This window comes from Sus scrofa, chromosome 3, assembly GCF_054392235.1.
Source record: "Sus scrofa isolate SSC_HxYL_T2T_F1_AM1 chromosome 3, Sscrofa_HxYL_maternal_Yorkshire_Landrace_v2.0, whole genome shotgun sequence".
In the NCBI taxonomy this organism is placed as follows: Eukaryota; Metazoa; Chordata; class Mammalia; order Artiodactyla; family Suidae; genus Sus; species Sus scrofa.
In genome coordinates this window covers 33,932,941-33,953,154 of record NC_139385.1, presented here as the reverse complement: position 1 = coordinate 33,953,154, position 20,214 = coordinate 33,932,941, and the positions used below count along the sequence as shown (strand labels likewise).

General features: G+C 51.2%; 1 protein-coding gene and 1 long non-coding RNA gene across 10 annotated transcripts in view; both read left to right on the top strand.

The window, feature by feature from the left end:
- The window catches only part of LOC100626015 (BOS complex subunit NOMO1), a 61,181-nt gene extending 51,886 nt beyond the window's left edge, over nucleotides 1-9,295 (top strand). For 8 of the 9 annotated variants that reach the window (XM_021086558.2, XM_085017477.1, XM_085017486.1 and 5 more), the window contains 5 exons: nucleotides 1,359-1,469; nucleotides 3,511-3,612; nucleotides 5,582-5,701; nucleotides 8,193-8,285; nucleotides 8,667-9,295. In XM_021086558.2, coding sequence (XP_020942217.2) covers nucleotides 1,359-1,469; nucleotides 3,511-3,612; nucleotides 5,582-5,701; nucleotides 8,193-8,285; nucleotides 8,667-8,798 — 558 coding nt within the window. In that variant the 3' untranslated portion in view covers nucleotides 8,799-9,295. Of the gene's footprint in view, nucleotides 1-1,358; nucleotides 1,470-1,766; nucleotides 2,007-2,095; nucleotides 2,363-3,510; nucleotides 3,613-5,581; nucleotides 5,702-8,192; nucleotides 8,286-8,666 lie in introns of those variants that run through there. The other variant, XR_014840711.1, reaches the window with a different exon arrangement.
- Nucleotides 9,296-15,365: 6,070 nt separating this feature from the next.
- On the top strand, nucleotides 15,366-18,621 carry LOC106507143 (uncharacterized). The gene is made up of 3 exons (XR_002342403.2): nucleotides 15,366-15,465; nucleotides 16,517-16,570; nucleotides 18,550-18,621. It is a non-coding gene; the product is annotated as an uncharacterized LOC106507143 (long non-coding RNA).
- Nucleotides 18,622-20,214: the final 1,593 nt, after the last annotated feature.

Below are 20,214 nucleotides of genomic sequence, written 5' to 3'. Positions count from 1 at the left end.
AGGGGGCGGACTTTAAAGCCTAATTAAGGGTCCTCAGAGAACAGTGTCATCCTCACAAGCAGCATCGTATGTGGGTTTTTAATGAACAGCATGGCTGTCACGCATCCAGAGACCAAATCTGAGCGGTTGTTTCCCCACTTCCCCTGCACGCTCTGATCGTGATTCTGCAAGTGAGGGATCGATCTTAAGACCCAAGCGGCATTTCAGATAATGGAGGGTGGTGAGGAGAGTGTGGGCTTAAGGGGCGGCGGGGCCGCCCACCTTTCTTATATTCAGATGACATTGTTTTTCCCACTGAGGACAGAGTCTCTTGATATTCGAGGTCGTAACTTATCTAACCGGTCCCTAAAGAGGTGGCTTCCTAGGTCACAGGAAGTGGCCCTGAAATCATTTGAACTGAAGCTTTTTTGCCGTGGAATTTGTCTCATTTGCTCAATGAGAGGGCTTGGGTGGAGCAAGAGGGGCTGCCTCTCGGTGGCTTTATTAGCTGGCATTAGACATAAAGCTTATGTGGGGTAAGGAGGACGGCGAGCCATTGAGGACTCTTTGGCCTAGAAAGTGGGTCTTCCTGATGTCTTTATGGCATCTGGCAGTCTGAATGGCTGTGATGGCTACTTTTTATAAGTTTATATTTTCCTGCCATGGGGACTCAGACCAGGACCACAGGCAGTCACATGGATCACGGCCCCACATATGCAAAGGTGACAAACAGGTGGGCACATGCACCACCCCACCCCGCCCGCCCCTGAGGGGGCAGCTGGGGCTTGGCTCCTGCCAATTGGTGCCACGGAAGAACATCTTTCCCTTTTATCAAGAGAAGCTGGGAAATTGGGCTCTTTTTAATTAGGAAATTAATGTTGACAAGGAGTTCCTGTTGTGTCGCAGCAGAAACAAATCCGACTAGGAACCATGAGGTTGTAGGTTCGGTCCCTGGCTTTGCTCAGTGGGTTAAGGATCTGGCGTTGCCGTGAGCTGTGGTGTAGGTTGCAGATGCAGCTCAGATCTGGCGTTGCTGTGGTGTAAACTGGCAGCTATAGCTCCGATTCGACCCCTAGCCTGGGAACCTCCATATGCCGCAGGTGCGGCCCTGAAAAGCCAAAAGTAAAAACGTTGACAAGTCATTAAAACTTAGGGAAAAAATGCTATGCTTGTCAAAGAAAATGTGCCTATGGGCCAGGAGCAGCCCAGCCCGTCCCCTGCGCTCTGTGACTGTGGACTCAGGCTGCTCGAACAACGCACTTTGCTCCCTTAATACAGAGTGAAGCCTGCCAGGAAGGAGCTCCTCCTCGGAGGTCTCATGGCTGGAGTGGACGTTCCCCTTCCAATTTCCTCATCGCAGCCTTCCTATCTCTTCCTAGGTCGGGAATAATGACATCGATGATGTGAACATCATCGTTTTCCGGCAGATAAATCAGTTTGACTTAAGTGGAAACGTGATCACTTCCTCCGAGTATCTTCCTACATTGTGGGTAAGGCCAGCTTGTTAAGGGTATGGAGCCATGTTCTTCGAGGCCCCGAGACGAGAAGGAGCAGGTTATCTGGGCCTGTCTAGCCCTTGCCTTAGCTGAGGGCTGAGGCTGAGATTTAAGAATCTTCAATCCAGAGTGCCCACTGTGGCTCAGTGGCAATGAACTTGACTAGGACCCATGAGGATGCGGGTTCCATCCCTGGCCTTGCTCAGTGGGTTAAGGACCTGGCATTGCCGTGAGCTGTGGTATAGGCTGAAGATGCGGCTCGGATCCTGAGTTGCTGTGGCTTTGAGGTAGGCTGGCAGCTACAGCTCTGATTTGACCACTAGCCAGGGAACCTCCACATGTAGTGGGTGTGGTCCCAAAAAAGGGAAAAAAAAAAAAAAAAAAAAAAGAATCTTCAATCCCAGCACATATCTGGGGGAATGATTGCTGATCGCTGGAGAGAAATGCAGTCTAGGTTCAGATGACTGTTCACATAACTGCCAGCCATGTGTGTGTTTGGAAGCATCGCAGTAGAAGCCTAATGAATAGTCAGCCCTTGCCTTAGCTGAGGGCTGAGGCTGAGATTTAAGAATCTTTATGACCCCAGATTCTAAAGATTCTAAAGAATCTTTAGACCCCAGATTTATGATCTGGGGTCTAAAGCGGAAGGACGATTTTAGGGCAGAGCGCCTCAGGACTTTCTCGGTTCCATCCAGGATGGGGGTAGGGGGGCAGAGGACTCAGCCACTCCAGGCTGGTGCCTGTCCCTGTGGTTACCTGGCCACCTGGAGCATCATCTCGTTCCCACGGGCCTTGGTCTCCTGCTCAGGGAGTCAGACTCAGCGGCCTCTTAAGGTCAGTTCGAGCTCTAGCAGAATCTCCATGTCTGCAATTAATGATAAAAAAAACATCTATACAGTGCCCCGCAGTCTGTGGAAAGATGTTAATGAATTGTCACGGGGGGATGTGTTTTTCAGAGGCGCTGGCAGTTTTATACCCAATGAGGTATTTGACTTAGGTGAGAATGTGTGCTTAACTCCCCTCAGCTGCCCTGCAGGGGCTGCAGGTGTGTGATCCCAGGCAGGTGATGCCAGACAGTGAAGTGGGCTGGGGCACTGGGGGCGGGGGTGCGGGAATGGGAGGGGATGGTGCCCTCCTCAGCCCTGCCAGGTCATTGCTGCCTTGGGATTCTGGCCCACATTTGGTACCACTTCCGAATTTTCCAGAAAGCTAGAAGTCTGAGTTATTTGATATAACCTGACTTTTATATATAGGCAGTGAATTCAGATTGACTTAGAACACCGTACAGGGCAAAAGAGCAGAGACATGGCCTTGGATGTGACCCATAGGCCTCTTGGGAAAACGCCTCTTGACGTGCGTTATGTAGAAGCGTGTGTGCGTGTGGTCCTGGGGAGGGCGGGGGCAGCGTAGAGCCCCCACAGCTTTCATGTCCGCCAGGCCTGTGCTTCCTTCTTCTCGTTCCCAGTTGCCTGTGGCAGTGGGACCAGCTAGGCCAGAGAGAAGGAAAGGCTGGCAGCAAAGCACTGAGCTGTTTCTGGAAGCAGCCAGAGAAGCAAGTGCGATATGGGAATGCATTTTGAGTTTAAGGCATACCTGTGGGCTTGAGGTTCTAGCAGCTGGGGCGGCCCTGCCAAGTGGGCGAGGCTGTCGGTGACATGGGCTGGGTCCTACGCTCCACCATGTGATAATTATGCGACCTGAGGTGATGCAGGCTCTCTGAGTCTCCGTGGGGATGACAGCGATGATGTATGTAAAGTGCTGGCAGCAGGCCTGGCATCACCACGGTAATGGTTTTTACCGTTTTGAGTGTTAATGTAAGCTGTCAGAATCTTATCTTAAAATCTGAACATTTCGACGCACTGGCATCTCAGTGGCATCAGGAGTGGCCTCCGGGGGTTGGGGGGCAGTTGCCCTTTCAGAGATCCTTGTTTCCAAAGAGCCTCTCCCCCAAGAGATGAGCTGTCCCAAGGATGGCTGAAATGCAGTGTGCGTCATGTTTGTCTCAAAAGTGTATCCTGCTCTGTCTTCCCTCCAGGTAAAGCTTTACAAAAGTGACAACCTCGACAACCCAATCCAGACGGTGTCCCTGGGCCAGTCCCTCTTCTTCCACTTCCCGCCGCTGCTCAGAGACGGCCAGGTGATGCCCACTCGCTCTGCTGTCTGTCTCTGTCCTAACCAGTCCACTTTTCAGCTAAGGATGCACAGTTCTCCCACTTTCCCCCTTGTGCCAGCTTGCAGACATGGCTGAGGTCATGCCCTCTGAATCAGAGGAGGTGGGGCTTGCTAGGGATGATTTTTTTCAGAAATAGCTCTTTTTCTGTTTACTATTCACGGAGTTCCCGTTGTGACCCAGTGGAAACAAACCTGACTAGTATCCATGAGGACATGGGTTTGATCCCTGGCCTCGCTCAGTGGGTTAAAGGATCTGGCACTGCCATGAGCTGTGGTGTAGGTTGCAGATGTGGCTCAGATCCCGTGTTGCTGTGGCTGTGGTATAGACCGGCAGCTACAGCTCCGACTCAACCCCTAGCCTGGGAACTTTCATATGCCATGGGTGCGGCCCTAAAAAGCAAAATGTGTGTGTGTGTGTGTGTGTGTGTTTATACATATACATATTCAGAGTTTCCACTGTGGCTCAGCAGGTTAAGAACCCAACTTAGTATCTGTGAGGATATGGGTTCAATCCCTGGCCCCACTCAGTGGGTTAAGGATCTGGTGCTTCCCCAAGCTGTGGTGTAGGCCTCAGCTGCAGCTCCAATTCGAACCCTAGCCTGGGAACTTCCATATGCTATAGGTGTAGCCCTAAAAAGAAAAAAAAAATATTCATGGCAGGACATTTTGAGGTGATGAAGTTGGGGAGGGTGTGGTGGGGGGATCAGACAAAGTCCCATCATCCAGGAGTAACTGGTTAATGTGTTGATAGGTGTCCTTTGGGTCTTTGGTGGACGCATGTGCACGTCTGCATAAATATAAATACAGTATATATTTACTTTAATAACACAAAGCTGGGACTATTTTGTACGTTGTTTTGTAGTCTTTGCTTTTCAGTGCAGACCATGTCACACATGTTTCCCCACCACTGAATCTTGTGTGGCATGATGTTGCACAGTCGTCCCTGATGGAAGAAACACTGTTTAACCGAGGCCTTAATGTTGGCCATTGTTTACTGATCGTGGAATGCTTGCTATGGGTCCTAACTGGACAGGACAAACTGTGGTGGTTGGTGCAGCGGGAGCAAACTTTGCAAAGAACCAGGTTCCTCCCTGGGGAACTTAGCTGAGGCTGTGAGTCGTGAGCCCGTCTGTGTTTCCCTCCCCTGGCTTCTTACCACCTGCCACGGGGATGATAGTCTGTGGCCCTTCTTGGCATGGAATGGCTAAAAAACAGTGAAACAGGTCGTGATGGAGTTTGGGGCCTCCTCCCCACTTTTCCAGATGCCCTTGGAAATCAGGCCTCTTTAGGCAGTACAGCGCTGGGGAGACAGATTCCACCTGGGCTCCCAGCCTGCTCGGTGCTCCACCAGCCTCGCTCTCCCCGTCTGTGAAATGGGAGCCGTCATGCTGGTCTGGGACGGTTGAGAGCAGAGCAGGCATTTGCTGACGTGGTTCTCACGGTGCCTGGTCTTCGGTCAGGGCTCAGCACGCAGGCCTGTGACCGTCACTGGAGCCCCTGCAGAGACGCCTCGTTCGTAGAACTTGCCAGCTAATGAGCCGCTTAAGTATCTTCCCTTGGAAGTCAACCTCGTTTTGGATTAAAAACGTTCTCCCTCAGGTAGATCATGTGCCTGCCTCATCAGAATTGGCTCGTCCTAACCGCGTGTGTTTCATGAAGTCAGATGACTCTCCAGGGCCCAAGACTGCCGTGGTTGGATGTGTTTGGAAAGCCTGCCCTGGGCTCTGAGCACTTATTCGGCCCCTGTCACTGCCAGACTGGCCCGCTGAGGCCGCTGCTCGGTAGACAGCAGCACCCTAGGCTCAGAGGTGTAAACTCGGGTGTTTCCTTAGAAACATAAAGCCCTTTACATCAGAGTCATACGACAGGGTTTAGTTTGCGTTTGCTCTGCCCCTCTGTGCTTTATAAAAACACCCCCTCTTCTGTGTGCACAGAATTACGTGGTGCTTCTGGACTCCACGCTGCCCAAGTCCCAGTACGACTACGTCCTGCCACAGGTGACCTTCACAGCGGCCGGCTACCACAAACACATCACCCTCATCTTCAATCCTGCGGTAAGGAGAAGGCGGTCCCCGGCGTAGGGCGGGAAGCTCGGTTCCACGTTTACCTTCTCCCACAGGCCAGCCAGCTACCACCTGGTGCTTTTCAGACCCCGTGCCGTGTCGGAAGCCGGCGCGAACCATCATCCCCGACTTAGAGAGAAGGTCGGGGGCCGTGGGTCACAGCCTGGACTGGAACAGGGCTCTCGCGCTGGTTTCGGGCTTATGCTTGGTGACTTGGTTCCCATGGTCTTACCTGCAGCCGACGGCTCCTCCTCTGACCGCAGGGAGACGCACTTGCCGCATTCCCCTCAGCGGAGACTCACTCAGTCAGAAAGTGCCAGAGAGACGAGCACGTCAGGGAGGCATGTGTTCTGTGTGGAGGCGACCCCAGGGGAAGGAGAGGGCCTCTGCCAAGTGCTGGGACTGTAGCCTGTGACCCCCGTGAGGGCTCCGCTTGGACCTTCCCTGGTCCAGGGAGCCATGTGGGTGGCCTGGGCAGGACCCCCTACCTGGTGGGGGCCAAACAGCCAGGTCTCGTAGCTGCTGCCAGGAATGCATTTCCACTTCGGAGAGCAGGAAAAATGAGGCCTGTGAGAGCAGGGCCACGTGACAAGGGAAGGGAGGGCCCGGCGGGGTGTCCCGCTGGTCCTCACGACAATCCTTCCAGGAGAGGTGCGGTTCTCCCATTTTTACAGAAGTTCAGAGAGGCTGAGTGACTTACCTGGGGGTGATCAGCAGAGTGGGTCCACTGGGCGCTCAGCGCTGCACGCTTACGAGGGCCTTCAGGGCACTTCACTTCATCCTGCGTTGAATGGCAGTACCAACAGCCACAGTATTGATGTCTTAGCCAGTATTTCATGCTCTGCTAACTGCTTCACACACCTCACCTCGTTCAGTTTTTCACAACGTCCGCTACAGTGGGTGTTCTTCCTGTTGTCACCATTTTAGGGTTCAATCAACTGAGTCTTAAAATGACTGCCCGGGATCACGCGGGAAGACCTGGCCTAGAGCCCAGACCACTGTCCTCAAAGCTTATTCTCATAGTCACTTTACTACGTCCCACTAAAGTCAACTCCTCAAAAAGGACTGACTTTGATGGAAAATGGTTGGGGATCTAAGGCATCCAGAAAATATAGGAGCAGGCAGTTGGGGCTGGAAATCTGTTCCTGCCCTTATTCCATTTATTCAGGGGCCATCTCGCTCTGTCTCCACCACCTCAAGTCAGAAGGCCCCTCAGTCATTCTCCAGCCACCATGTCCTCAGATGTTCTGGTCTTGGGACCTCTTTACACTGTCAAAACTTGCTGTCAATCTCAAAGAGCTTCGGTTTGTATGGATTATATGTATATTTGTCATATGAGAAATCAAAACAGAAATGCTAAAAACATAAGAATCCTCAAGCCACACATTCCCTTACTGTCAGAGTTATGATGTCATCCAGTGTGTAGCCTCTGGGAAAGTCCACTGTGCACCTGTAAGAGCTTGAGCAAGAGAGGGGCATGTGATAGCTTAGTAGTAGTATGAGAATGGTCTGGACCTTGCAAATTTCCTAAAAGGGAGGGCCCCCAAGCTGTACCTTGAGAAGCAAGGCTTGTTAACCTGTTACCATCGTCTGAAAGTTTTCTTTTAATTTACTTGTTTCCGTCATCAGGGTGGAGTTAGCTGGTTGGGATGTGGGTTCATTTGCTGTTACAGAGACCCAGCACTGCAGGGGCCTTAGCAAGAGGCAGTCCAAGGGTCGAATGGAGGCTCCAAGGTGTTGGGGTCCCTGACTTTTCCTCTCCTGCGGCTCTGCCATCCTCCAAAACGGTTGTCCCCCTTCTCCAAAATAGCGCACTTAGCCGGAGAATGTCTGGCCAGCAGGAGGAGGGGGGCACACCATTTCCCTCTTGGGGTACAGCCTGGGTGTTGCACCTGTCACTTCTCTCATGTACCATTGGTCAGACTTGAGTTCCAGAGCCTTACCTGGCTGCGAGGGAGGCTAGGGAGTGTCTGTTCTGATTGGTTCAGATGAAAGTTGGACCTTTCACTGGAGGAAAGGGTGACCCAGACACTGCCTCACCTCCTCACTGGTGTGGCCTCTGGAAGCAGTTTGCTCCTCACTGTGTGCCCGAGCCTGGAGCAGTGGGTTCTCAATGCCGTATAGGAGAGCATCCCTGCATGCAGCTGGGACTCAACACAGTGGGACCCCCTTACTTCTCAATCACAGGGACTCCCTGCCACCCACAGCTTTGTCTCCTCAGCTTAGAGAGAGGCAGTTCCAGGGGTGAGGATCACCTTGTTTTCAGAATTCCTGGGCTTCAGAGAGCAAGTGATGAGAGTCGGTCCAGCAGAGGATTCACCTGAGATTTATTGGCGTGGTGTCTATTACTTTGGGTAGAGTCTGGATCCCCGGGGGTGCCGGGGGTCCTAGGGAGCTGGCTCGGAAGCTGGGGGGGTCGTGGCTACGGACAGTGCATTAGTGGGAGAGCCTGTCCCGGTGACGGTGCCCTCGGTGTTTGCAGAGGAAGCTGCCTGAGCAGGACATCGCGCAAGGCTCCTACATTGCCCTGCCCCTGACGCTGCTCGTGCTGCTGGCCGGCTACAACCACGATAAGGTAGGCAGTCCTGAGGCCTCATGGGAAGCAGATGTGCTGGGGCGGGGGGCCGCAGCAGAAAAATGTCCAGTGTTCACGGAAGTTAGGGCACTTTTAGGTCAAGTCCAATCCTGGAGGCCTCCTTCCAAGGCCATAAACCACTCCTCCCAGCTCTCCTAAGCCTTAAACCTGGAGTACGTCAGGGTCTCCGGTGACCCTTGGTGGTACAGAGATCTGCTCTGGTCCGACCTGAGATCTGCCCTTGGGCACAGAGCAGGTGGTGAGCGCCCCGGGGGAAGGACGTGCACAGGGGCAGGCGGGGCGGCGGGCAGGACTCACGTGGCCCACTGGACGGACGTCTCCTCCCGGCGCCCCCCTCTCTCATGCTCTCTCTCTTTCCAGCTCATTCCCTTGCTGTTGCAGCTGACAAGCCGGCTGCAAGGAGTCCGAGCCCTTGGCCAGACGGCCTCTGACGGGAGCGGCCCTGAAGACGCAAAGAGACAAGCCAAGAAACAGAAGACGAGGCGGACGTGAGGAGAAGAGGCCGCGGAGCCCTCCCTCGGGACAGGCCCCGCCCGGGGTCCCCCTCCGCCCCCTGGCGTGAGAGACGCACGTGACTCACGTCAACGCCGCTGGTGGCCCCCGTGCACCTCCGTGGGCGCAGCTGCCTGTCCCCGCCTTCCCCCCCGTCTAGCCCCTGGTGCAATGCCGTGAATGGACCCTCCTGTCACTCTGCTGAGCACAATTTATTTTCTGAGTTGAAGATAATTTATTATTATTATTTTTTGTCAAAGAAGTATTTAAGCTGTGCTGGTGGTGTGAGAATGTAATTCTTAATGTCCAGCGTTCACCTGCTAGAAGAGTTCCGGTAAACGTGGGGTTTGGCCCCCTCACAAGCACCTGTTGGATTTACCTTTCCTTTAACTCCCCTTTGCATCTGAGGTCCCTGCTAGAAACCGCACAGCCTCTCCCTACTACTCGGAGGGCATGTTAGGAGGTAAAAATCAATAAAATTGCCCGTTTGTACTGTACCTCATCTCAGGTGTCATCTCTGGATGACACTGGCATAACGCTGGGGTCATAAATTGAGCCGCATGGAGGGGCATGTCGGTCCTGGGTGAAGGGCTGAGCAAGACAATCTTCAGCCAAGGTGAGATGATCCAGGCAGCTGTCTTGGAAAACTGCAGAGGTGGGGATTGTGGCAAGTGAAGAGCCCCCCCCCCATCTTGTCTAAAGGAGCCCCAGTTTCTCAGTGGCTGTGGCCCCCTGGTGCTGTGTGGGAATGTGGTCTTTTTTCTAGAGAAGCCTGAAAGACAGTTTTATGTAACCCCTTCCAAGTTTTTTGTTTGGTTTTTTCTTTTGACAGCTGCGCCTGCAGTATGTGAAGTTCCTGGGCCAGAGGTCAAATCAGAGCTGCAGTTGCAGGCTTATGCCACAGCCATGGCAACACCAGATCTGAGTCACATCTGTGACCTAGACTGCAGCTTGCAGCAACACCAGAGATCCTTAATCCACCGAGTGAGGTCAGGGATCAAATGTGTATCCTCATGGAGACCATGTTGGGGGTGTATGTGTCTTTTTGCCTTTTCTAGGGCTGCTCCCATGCGGCATATGGAGATTCCCAGGCTAGGGGTTTAACCAGAGCTGTAGCTGCTGGCCTACGCCAGAGCCACAGCAATGAGGGATCCGAGCCGTGTCTGCAACCTATACCACAGCTCAGGGCAACGCCGGATCCTTAACCCACTGAGCAAGACCAGGGAATGAACCCGCAACCTCATGGTTCCTAGTTGGATTCATTAACCACTGCGCCACGACAGGAACTCCCCATGTTGGGTTCTTAACCTGCTGAACCTCAATGGGAGCTCTCCAGGTTTTAAATATTAGTGGCAAATTCAAGTTGTGTAACTTTTTTTTTTTTTGCCACGTCCTTGGCATGCAGAAGATTGTGGGCCAGGGATCAAACCTGTGCCACTGCAGTGACAACGCCAGATCCTTAACCTGCTGAGTCACACAGGAACTCCCGTTAACATGTAACTTTTGGCCAAACAAAATGCATACACAGGATGTGAAGCTTGAAGGTCGCTAGCTTGCAGAAGGGATCCACGTGAGTTCACTGCATCTGAACAGCATTAATTTAATTCTCCTAGGACATAATTAAGCTAATTCAGTTGTGCTGAAAGCAGAGACATCCGTCCGTCCAACATCTATTGAGTTGCACATGTGACAGGAACCAGGGCAGAGTAGAGATGGTGTAAACGGAGTTGGAGGAGGACGGGCCCCCTCTGCTTCGTGCCTCATCATGTCCCCTGCACTCAGCGTGTAGTGGGCGTTCGAGAAGGAACGCGTGAGTGTGTTCTGGGATGCTTACGCAAATGAATGAGGAGAGGGCATGTGGTGCCTGTCTCCCAAGCACACGACCCATCCATTGTTGGGTGGAAAGTAAGCTGGCAAGTGGACAGGGCAGTCCAGAGAGCTGGAGGCCTGGTGGAGGAGGCTCAAGTGGCCGAGGGGGTATAAAGCGCAGGTTTCATCCCAGCTTCCCAGATGTGATGTCTGGGCTGAGTCTGGGAGGATGCAGCGCGGAGAGAGGAAAAACAAGGCAGATGGTCTTGGGTGCCCTGACCAGGGCGCAAGGCCAGCTCCAGGGGTCCCCGGCTCTTGGCTCGCTCCCACCCCAACCCCCCAAGAAGCCACTGTGTTTCCCACCAGTGGCTGATGGGCCGTTGGCCGGTCCATGCGTTTTGCTTTTTCACCATGAAAGGAAGTAAACCTGGAGATATGGGACAGATGAGATGCATAATCCATTTCTTGGAGTGTTTTCTAACTTTTATTCCAAGTGGACACCCAGAAACATCCCTTTTAAATGTTAATGGGGCTTTTTATTGACACGGATGTAAAGGTTAAGAGCTTGTGAAAGATACAACTAAATGTCAGTACTTCCCATCCAGTTCCGGACGCTGCCAGTGAGTGGCAGTCTTCGCCCATCGCTGCTGCAGATCACCCTTGGTGGTGGTGGTGGTGGTGGCTCTTTTAAGGGCTGTGTTGATTGGAAAAGGCTGCTGTATCTCTCAGTTCATTTGGAAGTTGGGCCTATGCTGTTGTCTGTAATTGTCTTCATTTACTGGCAATCTCAGGACAGCGCCTCTGATCCCCTTGTGAGATGTTAAGTCATTCGTGTCAGAGGTTTTTGAATGGGGCAAAAATTTTATGAGATGGATTTTTAAATTTTTCCCCGAAGATTTTAAAATGTCTAAAATGCCAGGTTCCTGAAGAAATCCGTGGCTTGCACATTTTTGCTTGTGAAACTGGCTCCAACCTCAGTGAGGACACCCCAAAGACCGACAGGGAAGTGCCCTTCTCGGGCTGGCTTTACCTCAAACTTTCCTGGGTTTCCTTATTTTATTTTATTTACTTATTTAATTTAGGGACACACTTAGCATATGGAAGTTGCCACTCTAGGGGTCAAACCAGAGCTGCAGGTGCCAGCCACAGCCACAGATACAGCCACGCCAGATCTGAGACAAGTCTGCAACCTACACCACAGCCACAGCAATGCCAGATTCTTAACCCACTGAGCAAGGCCAGGGATCAGACCTGCAACCTCATGGATACTAGTCAGGTTCGTTACTGCTGAGCCACAGTGGGAACTCCTTGTTTTAAAAGCAAGGAAGGTTGTTGGAATTGGGGGATGGGGCCTGGGAAGGGCTGAAGGTGGGCATGCAGAGTGGGCAATAGGAGGGGCTGGAGGCTGCAAGAGGGAGGTGGAAGATGCAGTCCTTGTGCCCAACTCTCAACAGTCTGTAAAGAAAGAAGAGTCATGAAATTCAGGAAAAGTGAACAGTTACCTCCCTGAACTAAGCACCGGCATAAAGACTAGCCTTTCTCCAGTGGTGACCATGTGCTGAGTCCTTTCCTTCTGGGTCCTCATGACCTTATGACATGGGTGTGTTTTTCAACTCCACTTTACAGAGAAGGAAACTGAGACTTTAAGATCTTGCAGCTACTAAGTAGCAGAGCTGGGATCTGAACCCAGGTACAAGAGTCCTTAATCGCTGTGCTCTGCTGCTTCCTGCTTTACAAAATGAGACAGCGCATATATGTGCCAGGTTGTCTGGGGATAATTCAGGGTTTTAGAAAGTGAGTATCGGGAGTTCCCATCGTGGCTCAGTGGTAACAAACCAGACTTGGATCCATGAGGATGCAAGTTAAATCCCTGCCCTTGCTCAGTGGGTTAAGGATCCCGTGTTGCCATGAGCTGTGGTGTAGGTCGCAGATACGGCTGAGATCCTGTGTTGCTGTGGCTCTGGTATAGGCTGGAAGCTGTAGTTCTGATTTGACCCCTAGCCTGGGAATTTCCATATGCCACGGGTGTGGCCCTAAAAAGCAAAAAAAGTATCATGTGCAAGAGATGTGGGCATAAGCTGTGATAAATTTGGTCAGGGGACAGTGACATGTAGCCGTGTGTGCAGTGGAGGGTTGGGCCACAGCCATGTAGGGGATGGAGGACCTTTGAATTGTTCCATCATCCTTCTTTCTAGAACCAAAGAGTTACATGACTAAATGCTGAAATCCAGTTCCTTCAACACAAATCCAAATCCACTGGATTCCCCTCTACTCAGTAGCTGGAGCAGCTTGAACAGAGGAGCTGGGAAGGACTGTGGGGATGAAGTTTGCGTGGCTGCCTTCTGTACTGTCTAGGCTGAGCTCATTGGGAATGAGGACTGTGTCTATATCATCTGCATCTGCAGTTCCTGCTACATGGCAGGTGCCTGGGGGTAGGGACCCAGCCTCCAGATGGCCCCCGATGGTCCCCACTGCCTCTGTGTGTGGTCCTCTCCCACAGTGAATCAGGGCTGGCCCCATGTGACCAATGGAGTGTGGCCGAAGTGAGGGTGATGGGTACCTTCTCAGGCTGGGTCATAAAGGCACCGCAGTCCCCACATTGGCTCTGGGGGAAGCCAGCTGCCTTGTGTGAGGATGTGCAGGCAGCTCCATGGACAACTGACACCCCTGGCCAAGAGCCAGCTCAGCCTGCCAGCCACATGCTTCTGGGACCCTGGAAGTGGATCCTCCAGCCCCAGTCAAGCCTTTGGATGACGGCAGCCCCAGCTGACATCTGACTGCTGCTCCCAGATGGCACCCCCCAGCCGAGCTCTTCCTAAATTCCTGACTCACAGAATCTGTGAACATGACATATGATTATATTAGGCCCCCTTTTGGGGGTCATTTGTTATGCAACATGAGGTAACTGGCTCAGTAGTCGGTAACGGTCAGTGATGAATAGACAGTGACCGAGAGACTCCCAGTAATCAATGCATTTTTACTTTGCATTAGTCAAGATTCCTTTGGTTTCAAGTAACAGGAGCCCAGCTCCAACTAGCTTGAGCCAAGTGGGGCACTTCACTGACCATGTAGGTGAGACAGCCAGGATAGTGTGGCTCCATGTGTGGCTGGAGGGCCGTGTCATAGCCTCCCAGCTCTGCTTTCCTTTGAGTGTTGACCTTGCTCTTCCCTCCACTGAGGCTCTGCACCAGCTCTCAGTGATCAGCTTGAAAGGCCCCTTTGCTGGAAACTGGCAGACACTGAAGCCAGGTTCAGGGTTGTTTGCTCAGTTTCTGCTCTGAGGTGGGGCAGCTGTGGGGCAGGCTCCATGGTGAGTGGCATTTGGGGAAGCTGGCTTTTGACTTTTGCCATTTTGTTCTGTTTCTGAGGAAGACAGTCACCTGGCAGTGTTGGGCCTCCATCATCCTAGTTTGCAGGCCCAACAGAAAGACTGTCCATCTCATAGACCCTGTGTCCATCTAGGGAAGGTGAAGGAGTGATGGGCAAACAGTAGAATTGCTGGGGCTTGGCCAGCCTCCAGCCACACTCCTGTCCACATCAGGCATAGCTCCTGCAACAGGGACACTGCATCTCAGGGTAACAAGGGATCCTGGGTGGCAAAACCCATAGAAATCAGCTCCAGGAGTTCTTGTCATGGCTTAGCAGCAACAAATCCTCATAGACTCAGGTTCGATCCCTGACCTCGCTCAGTGGGTTACCAATCCAGCACTGCCATAAGCAATGGTGTAGGTTGCAGATACAGCTCGGATCTGATGTGGCTGTAGTTGTGTAGGCCGACAGCTGCAGCTTCAATTCAACCCATAGCCTGGGAACCTCCATATGGCCCGGGTGTGGCCCTTAAAAAAAGAAGAAAAAAAAATCAGCTCTACTTCCTCCAAAACTTGATGACAAGGCCTGGTTGAAATCACCCACCATTTTTCTGGCTTTATATTTTCATTGGCAAATAACTGATCTTATCCTGACATGTCTACAGAAGGAGAGAAACTCCCCTTCCTAGGGCCTACTGTGTGCTGGGGCCCTGGAACTGGTAGAATGGGGGAGATGTGAGGTGACCACCCCCTGCCCTCTTCTCAGCGGGAGCCTTTATGCTTCCTGTTTCAGCGGTGGGATCACAGATGGATCATGACCATTTCCATCCACTGCGGCCCTCTGCTGTCCTGGACACCTGGGGTTGCTGAAGATGTCGCCCCGCTGACATCCCCTTCTGGACGGGTGAATGTTTCACTGTGGATGAAGCAGCAGCCCATCTGGCGTTTGCTTTTTGGAATTTGAAGGTTGTGTAAAACAGAATGAATGCACTGGAACAAGTGGTCCTCAAGTCAGTGCGGAATCCAAGCCTCTAGGGACTGACGGCCGCCCCTCCCTGTCTCGTCTCTGCAGGGGAAACTAGAGGCTGGCAAGATGGAAGGAGGCTGACAGCTGCTGCATTTTTATCCTGTTACTGCTCTCGGAGAGGAAGAGACGGCTGGCAGCCGCTGAGTGATCCAACTCAAGATGGGCCTCTCTTGCTTCCCTTTTTTTTTTCAAATTAATTTTTTGGTTTTTTTTTTTTTTTCTTCTTTTTTTTTCTTGCTTCCTTTTTATGAGCTGGGGTGGGTGGGAATATGGAGAAAGAACATTTTGCTGCTTCCTAAAAATGCTTCACCCCTCGCATAGTTCCAGAAAACCTAAGTGGTGACTGATCCTCTGTTAATGATGGCGAAGAACTGACCACATAGGAAGAAGAGGTCGAAGATGGCTGAGGGCAGGGGTCAGCAAACTCTGGGCCCCCAGGCCAGATCTGGTATGCCACTGTTTGTAAATGAAGTGTTATGGGAACGCAGCCACACCCATTCATTTTCATCCCACAACAGCGGAGGTGAGTAGTTGTGCCCAAGACTGTATGACCCACAAAGCCTAAGATATTTACTATCTGCTCCTTTATAGAAAAAGTCTGCTGACCTCTAGTCTAGTGAGTACTTTTGCAAAGTTTGATTTTGAGGGGAGTCATTAATTCATTCAACAAGCATTAGTTGAGCATCTAGGCTGTGCCAGGCACTGCTCTATGTACTGGAAGTTTAGTGGTGAGAACACATGGCCAGACCTCAACTCTCCTGGAGGGAAATGCTGATGGAGAAGGAGTGAGTGAGAATTTCCTAGATGAGGATGCTATTAAAAAAAAGAAAAAAAAAAAAAAAGGGTAGGGAGTTTCCGTCTTGGCTCAGCAGGTTAAGAATCTGCCATAGTGTCTGTGAAGATGCAGGTTCAATCCCTGGCCTCGCTCAAGTGAGTTAAGGATCCAGCATTGCTGTGAGCTGTGGTATAGGTCACAGATGCGCCTTGGATCTGGTGTGGCTGTGGCTGTGGTGTAGGCCCGCAGCTGCAGCTCTGATTCAACCCCTGGCCTGAGAACTTCCATAGGATGTTGGGTGTGGCCCTGAAAAGAAAAAAAGTGGCGGGGTAGAAGAGGGTGACATGGAAGAGGGCAATTAGTGTCAGGAAAGGCCACGCTGAGGAGATCACATCTGAGCTGAGATCCAGAGAAGAGAAGGGCCAGCTGAGCGAAGATCTGGAGGCAGAGCTGCCCAAGGGGACGAGGAGGAGATGAGGTTCAGGGGTCTGAGGAACAGCCACAAGGCCAAGCCCTGGGGCAGTTCAACCTTCAGAGGATGCCTGGTGGAGGGAGGCAGGGCGGTGGCTGCCAAAGAGACCGAGAAGAAGTGGCCAGAGGGGCGGGGGAACCCAGGAGAGGGTGATGGGGTGAACAGTTCATGTTCCATCCATTCATTGAGGGATGAATGGATGAATGGCCGACCGTTAGTGATAATGCTGGTCGTGATCCATCCACATGACTCATGTGGAGACCACGTCACCAGTGCACACTTGTCTTTCATTTAGGATGAATCATGCGAAACTGCCATTTTTTACAGGTCCAAAATGGCTGACTCATCCACCACTCTTCATGTGTCCTTGAAATTAAACTAGTAAGTGGACAGCAGATGTGGGAGCTTTCTCACTGTTGGCGTGGAAGGATACTGGGAAGCAAAGGCGAAAAGACTAGAATGATCCACGTGGTGGTGGATTCGTGTTGGAGATGTCAGTATGGACGCATCTTACATATAGACACAGATGGTTGCATATGGAAATATTTATACATATGTGCACACACACAGGCTAGGAACACACATGTCTCCTTGCTCTGCCAGCAGAGTGGGGCTAGAAGCAATGACAGCTTAGTAGCAACAAACACTGAGTGCCCAGATCTCCATTCACTAATAATGCCCCTTGGAGTTCCCGTCGTGGTGTAGTGGTTAACGAATCCGACTAGGAACCATGAGGTTGCAGGTTCGGTCCCTGCCCTTGCTCAATGGGTTAAGGATCCGGCATTGCCGTGAGCTGTGGTGTAGGTTGCAGATGTGGCTCGGATCCCGCGTTGCTGTGGCTCTGGCGTAGGCCAATGGCTACAGCTCCGATTAGACCCCTAGCCGGGGAACCTCCATATGCCACGGGAGCGGCCCAAAGAAATAGCAAAAACAAAACAAAACAAAACAAAACAAAACAAAACAAACAAAACAAACAAACAAAAAACTAATAATGCCCCTCTCCAATAAAAGGCACTTGGGGGGGTGGTCCATGGAGAAGTGTCTGATTCTAAGATTGGGTAGAAAATAAAGATGAGCTGGGGGCATATAGTGTAAGAAAGTAAGGACACGCAAAACAAAATAAACCACCACATGATAGGGGTATCTCAAAGGGACACAGGAGCCAGTTGAAAGAAACTCCCATGGACAAAGCTGGAACAATTTGAGCAACAAAATAAATAAAGTAATACTGGATTTTAACTCAAAAGTATAGAATAAATACCCATGGTTCCATACTGATATAAATCAACACTTGAATAAATAGCCCAGATAAAAGGACAGTGAGTAAAAACTAAGGAAAACTGAATAAATTTGGACTTTTTTTTTTCCTTTTTAGGGCTGCACTCTCAGTTTATGGAGGTTCCCGGGCTAGGGGTTGAATCGGAGCTATAGCTGCTGGCCTACACCACAGCCACAGCAATGTGGGATCCGAGCTGCATCTGTGACCTACACCACAGCTCACGGCAACAGTGGATCCTTAACCCACTGAGGGAGGCCAGGGATCGAACCCGCAACCTCATGGTTACGAGTGGGATTTGTTTCCCACCACAGCGGGAACTCCCCAAATTGGACTTTAATTAATAACAATGCATCAATATGTGGGCATATAGAAACTCTCTATACTACCGTTACTATTTTTTCAAAACTATTATTAAATATGAAGTTTAAACATTAAAAAAAAAATGTTGACTGTGGTAGTGTCGCATGCTCAACCACTAGGTTGTACATGATTTCATATTATGCCATATAACCTCTGTTGCCTGACCTTCAACATAGCCCATGACCCCAAGAGACAAAAAGCCCAAGTTAGGGATAGGTCCTGCGGCCAGGAAATGGCCCAGCATCGAGATAGCACACATTGAAAAGTCAAGGAATAGAATAGGCACAGGCTGGCAAACTCTAGCCCGTGAGTCAAATCCAGCTGGCTGCCCATCTTTGTCAATAAAGTTTTATTGGAACATAGCCACACCCATTCATTTACATATCATCTATGGCTACTTTTGAGTGACCAGGGCAGAGTGAATAGTTGCAACAGAAATCAGATTTCCACAAAATATGTACCATCTATCTGGCCCCTTAAGGAAAAAGTTTGTTGACCCCAGGATGGGGTGGGAGGATGACACATATTCTGTCATCATCCTTAGCAGGAAGGGCAAGGAATCTCCATCTCAGGACTAGTTGGTCTTTTAACAACAGAGCACACAGCTGGGCAAAACCCAAGGCGCACTTCCTTGGGACTGAAACAGATCATTAATATTGAATGTTTACAACCTACTTGCTCCAGATGATTCCATTATAATTTCTACTCTCTCTCACCACAGGACTGTCACGTGCAGGGGTCAGGGCTGTTTGTCTTCCTTGGCTTTCTGAGGCTTCAGAGCATATTGATTCTGCGAAATGTACATTTCTCAGAAAAGAGCGTCTCCCAACATGACAGGAGATCACACATTGCTTGTTTCCTGTCCCTTTCATTCCCCTCTGAACACAATAAAATCATGATCCCAGCATCACCGAGGGACCCCGGTGTCTCTTGGAAGTAGGGCTTCTTTTGCTTGCCTTCTTTTCTAATCTCTTTCAAGCCAGTGAAGCAGAGTGGAAAACGTTCACTGGCTTGGGAAGCAGACAGGGCTGAGAATGAATTGTGCTCCTGTTATTTACTGGGTGTTCCACTTTGGGCCAGCTGCTTAACTTCCCCAACCTGAGGCTGTTCCACAGTAAAATGGGGAAATAGGAGCATTACAGGGCGGTTGTGAGGATTCAGAGAAGTGATGCTTACAGAGCACCTGCTGCAGGGCTTGCTTCCTGGTATCATCCCCTCTCAGAGGTGGAACTGACATTCAGCTGATACCCACCAGTGTGGCTGTGCCCGTGTTTTACAGTTAGCCACTGGGGTTGGTCCCAGTGTGACTTGGTCAGTGCCTAGGCCAAGACAGATATTGACCTTTTTTTTTTTTTTTTTTTTTGCTTTGTAGGGCTGTTCCTGTGGCACATGAAAGTTCCTAGGCTAGGGGTTGAATCACAGCTGCAGCTGCCAGCCTACACTACAAGCACAGCAACGTGGGATCTGAGCCGCATCTGTGACCTACACCACAGCTCACAGCAACACTGGATACTTAACCCACTGAGTGAAGCCAGGGATGGAACCTGCATCCTCACGAATACTAGTCAGCTTTGGAACCCGCTGAGCCACAATGGGACCCGCCAGATGCTCACTATTCTGAAAAGCATTCCTGAGTAGAGATGAACTGGCCCCTTCCTTTCAGAACTTCGGAAAATTACATCGGTTGTCGCTGGTGCAGACACTGTGGTAGCCTTACCCACGTCCCCTCTACCTGGCCAGGGCTCCTGTCTCCAGCCTGTGGCTGCTGGCTGCTAAGAGCTCACAGCTGTCCCTTCTCTAGAGAATTGCCCTCTCCAGGCGGGAGCCACCTCACCCGGGAGGCTTTGCCCCAGTGAGTAAGGGATCCAGCAGCAGGGATGCAATCCGTGCTGCAGATGGTGGCATCAGGCTGAGGGAAGACGGTACAGACCATATTCTTGCTCCGCCCTTTCCCCTCGGCTTCCTGGGGCCTTCACTTCCCTTCTCCTTAAAAACTCATATCCATCCAAGTCCCTGTCTTTGGTTCTGCTTCTAGAAAACCTGGCCCAAGGCCATCAGTGCCCTGCTATTACAGCTCTAGATCTTTCTGCAGTCGCCAGAATAGTGGTCAATGCTCAGGGACCCTGTGCATGGAGCTGGTTTGGTGGGGTTTGCAGGACCCCAGGGGGAAAATGACTCAACAGTTTTGTCAAATATATTTATCTTCCTGATACATGCCAAAAAATATGAGACTAGACCCCAGGGTTTCCCCCAGGCCACACTGTGCCCCCGTTGTCTGCTGTGCTTTTAGGAGATGTTGAGTTTGGGAGGCGTGTGTGTTTGTGTGTGTGTGTGAGAGAGAGAGACACAGAGAAAGAGAGATGTGTGAATGCAACTATCTGTGTGT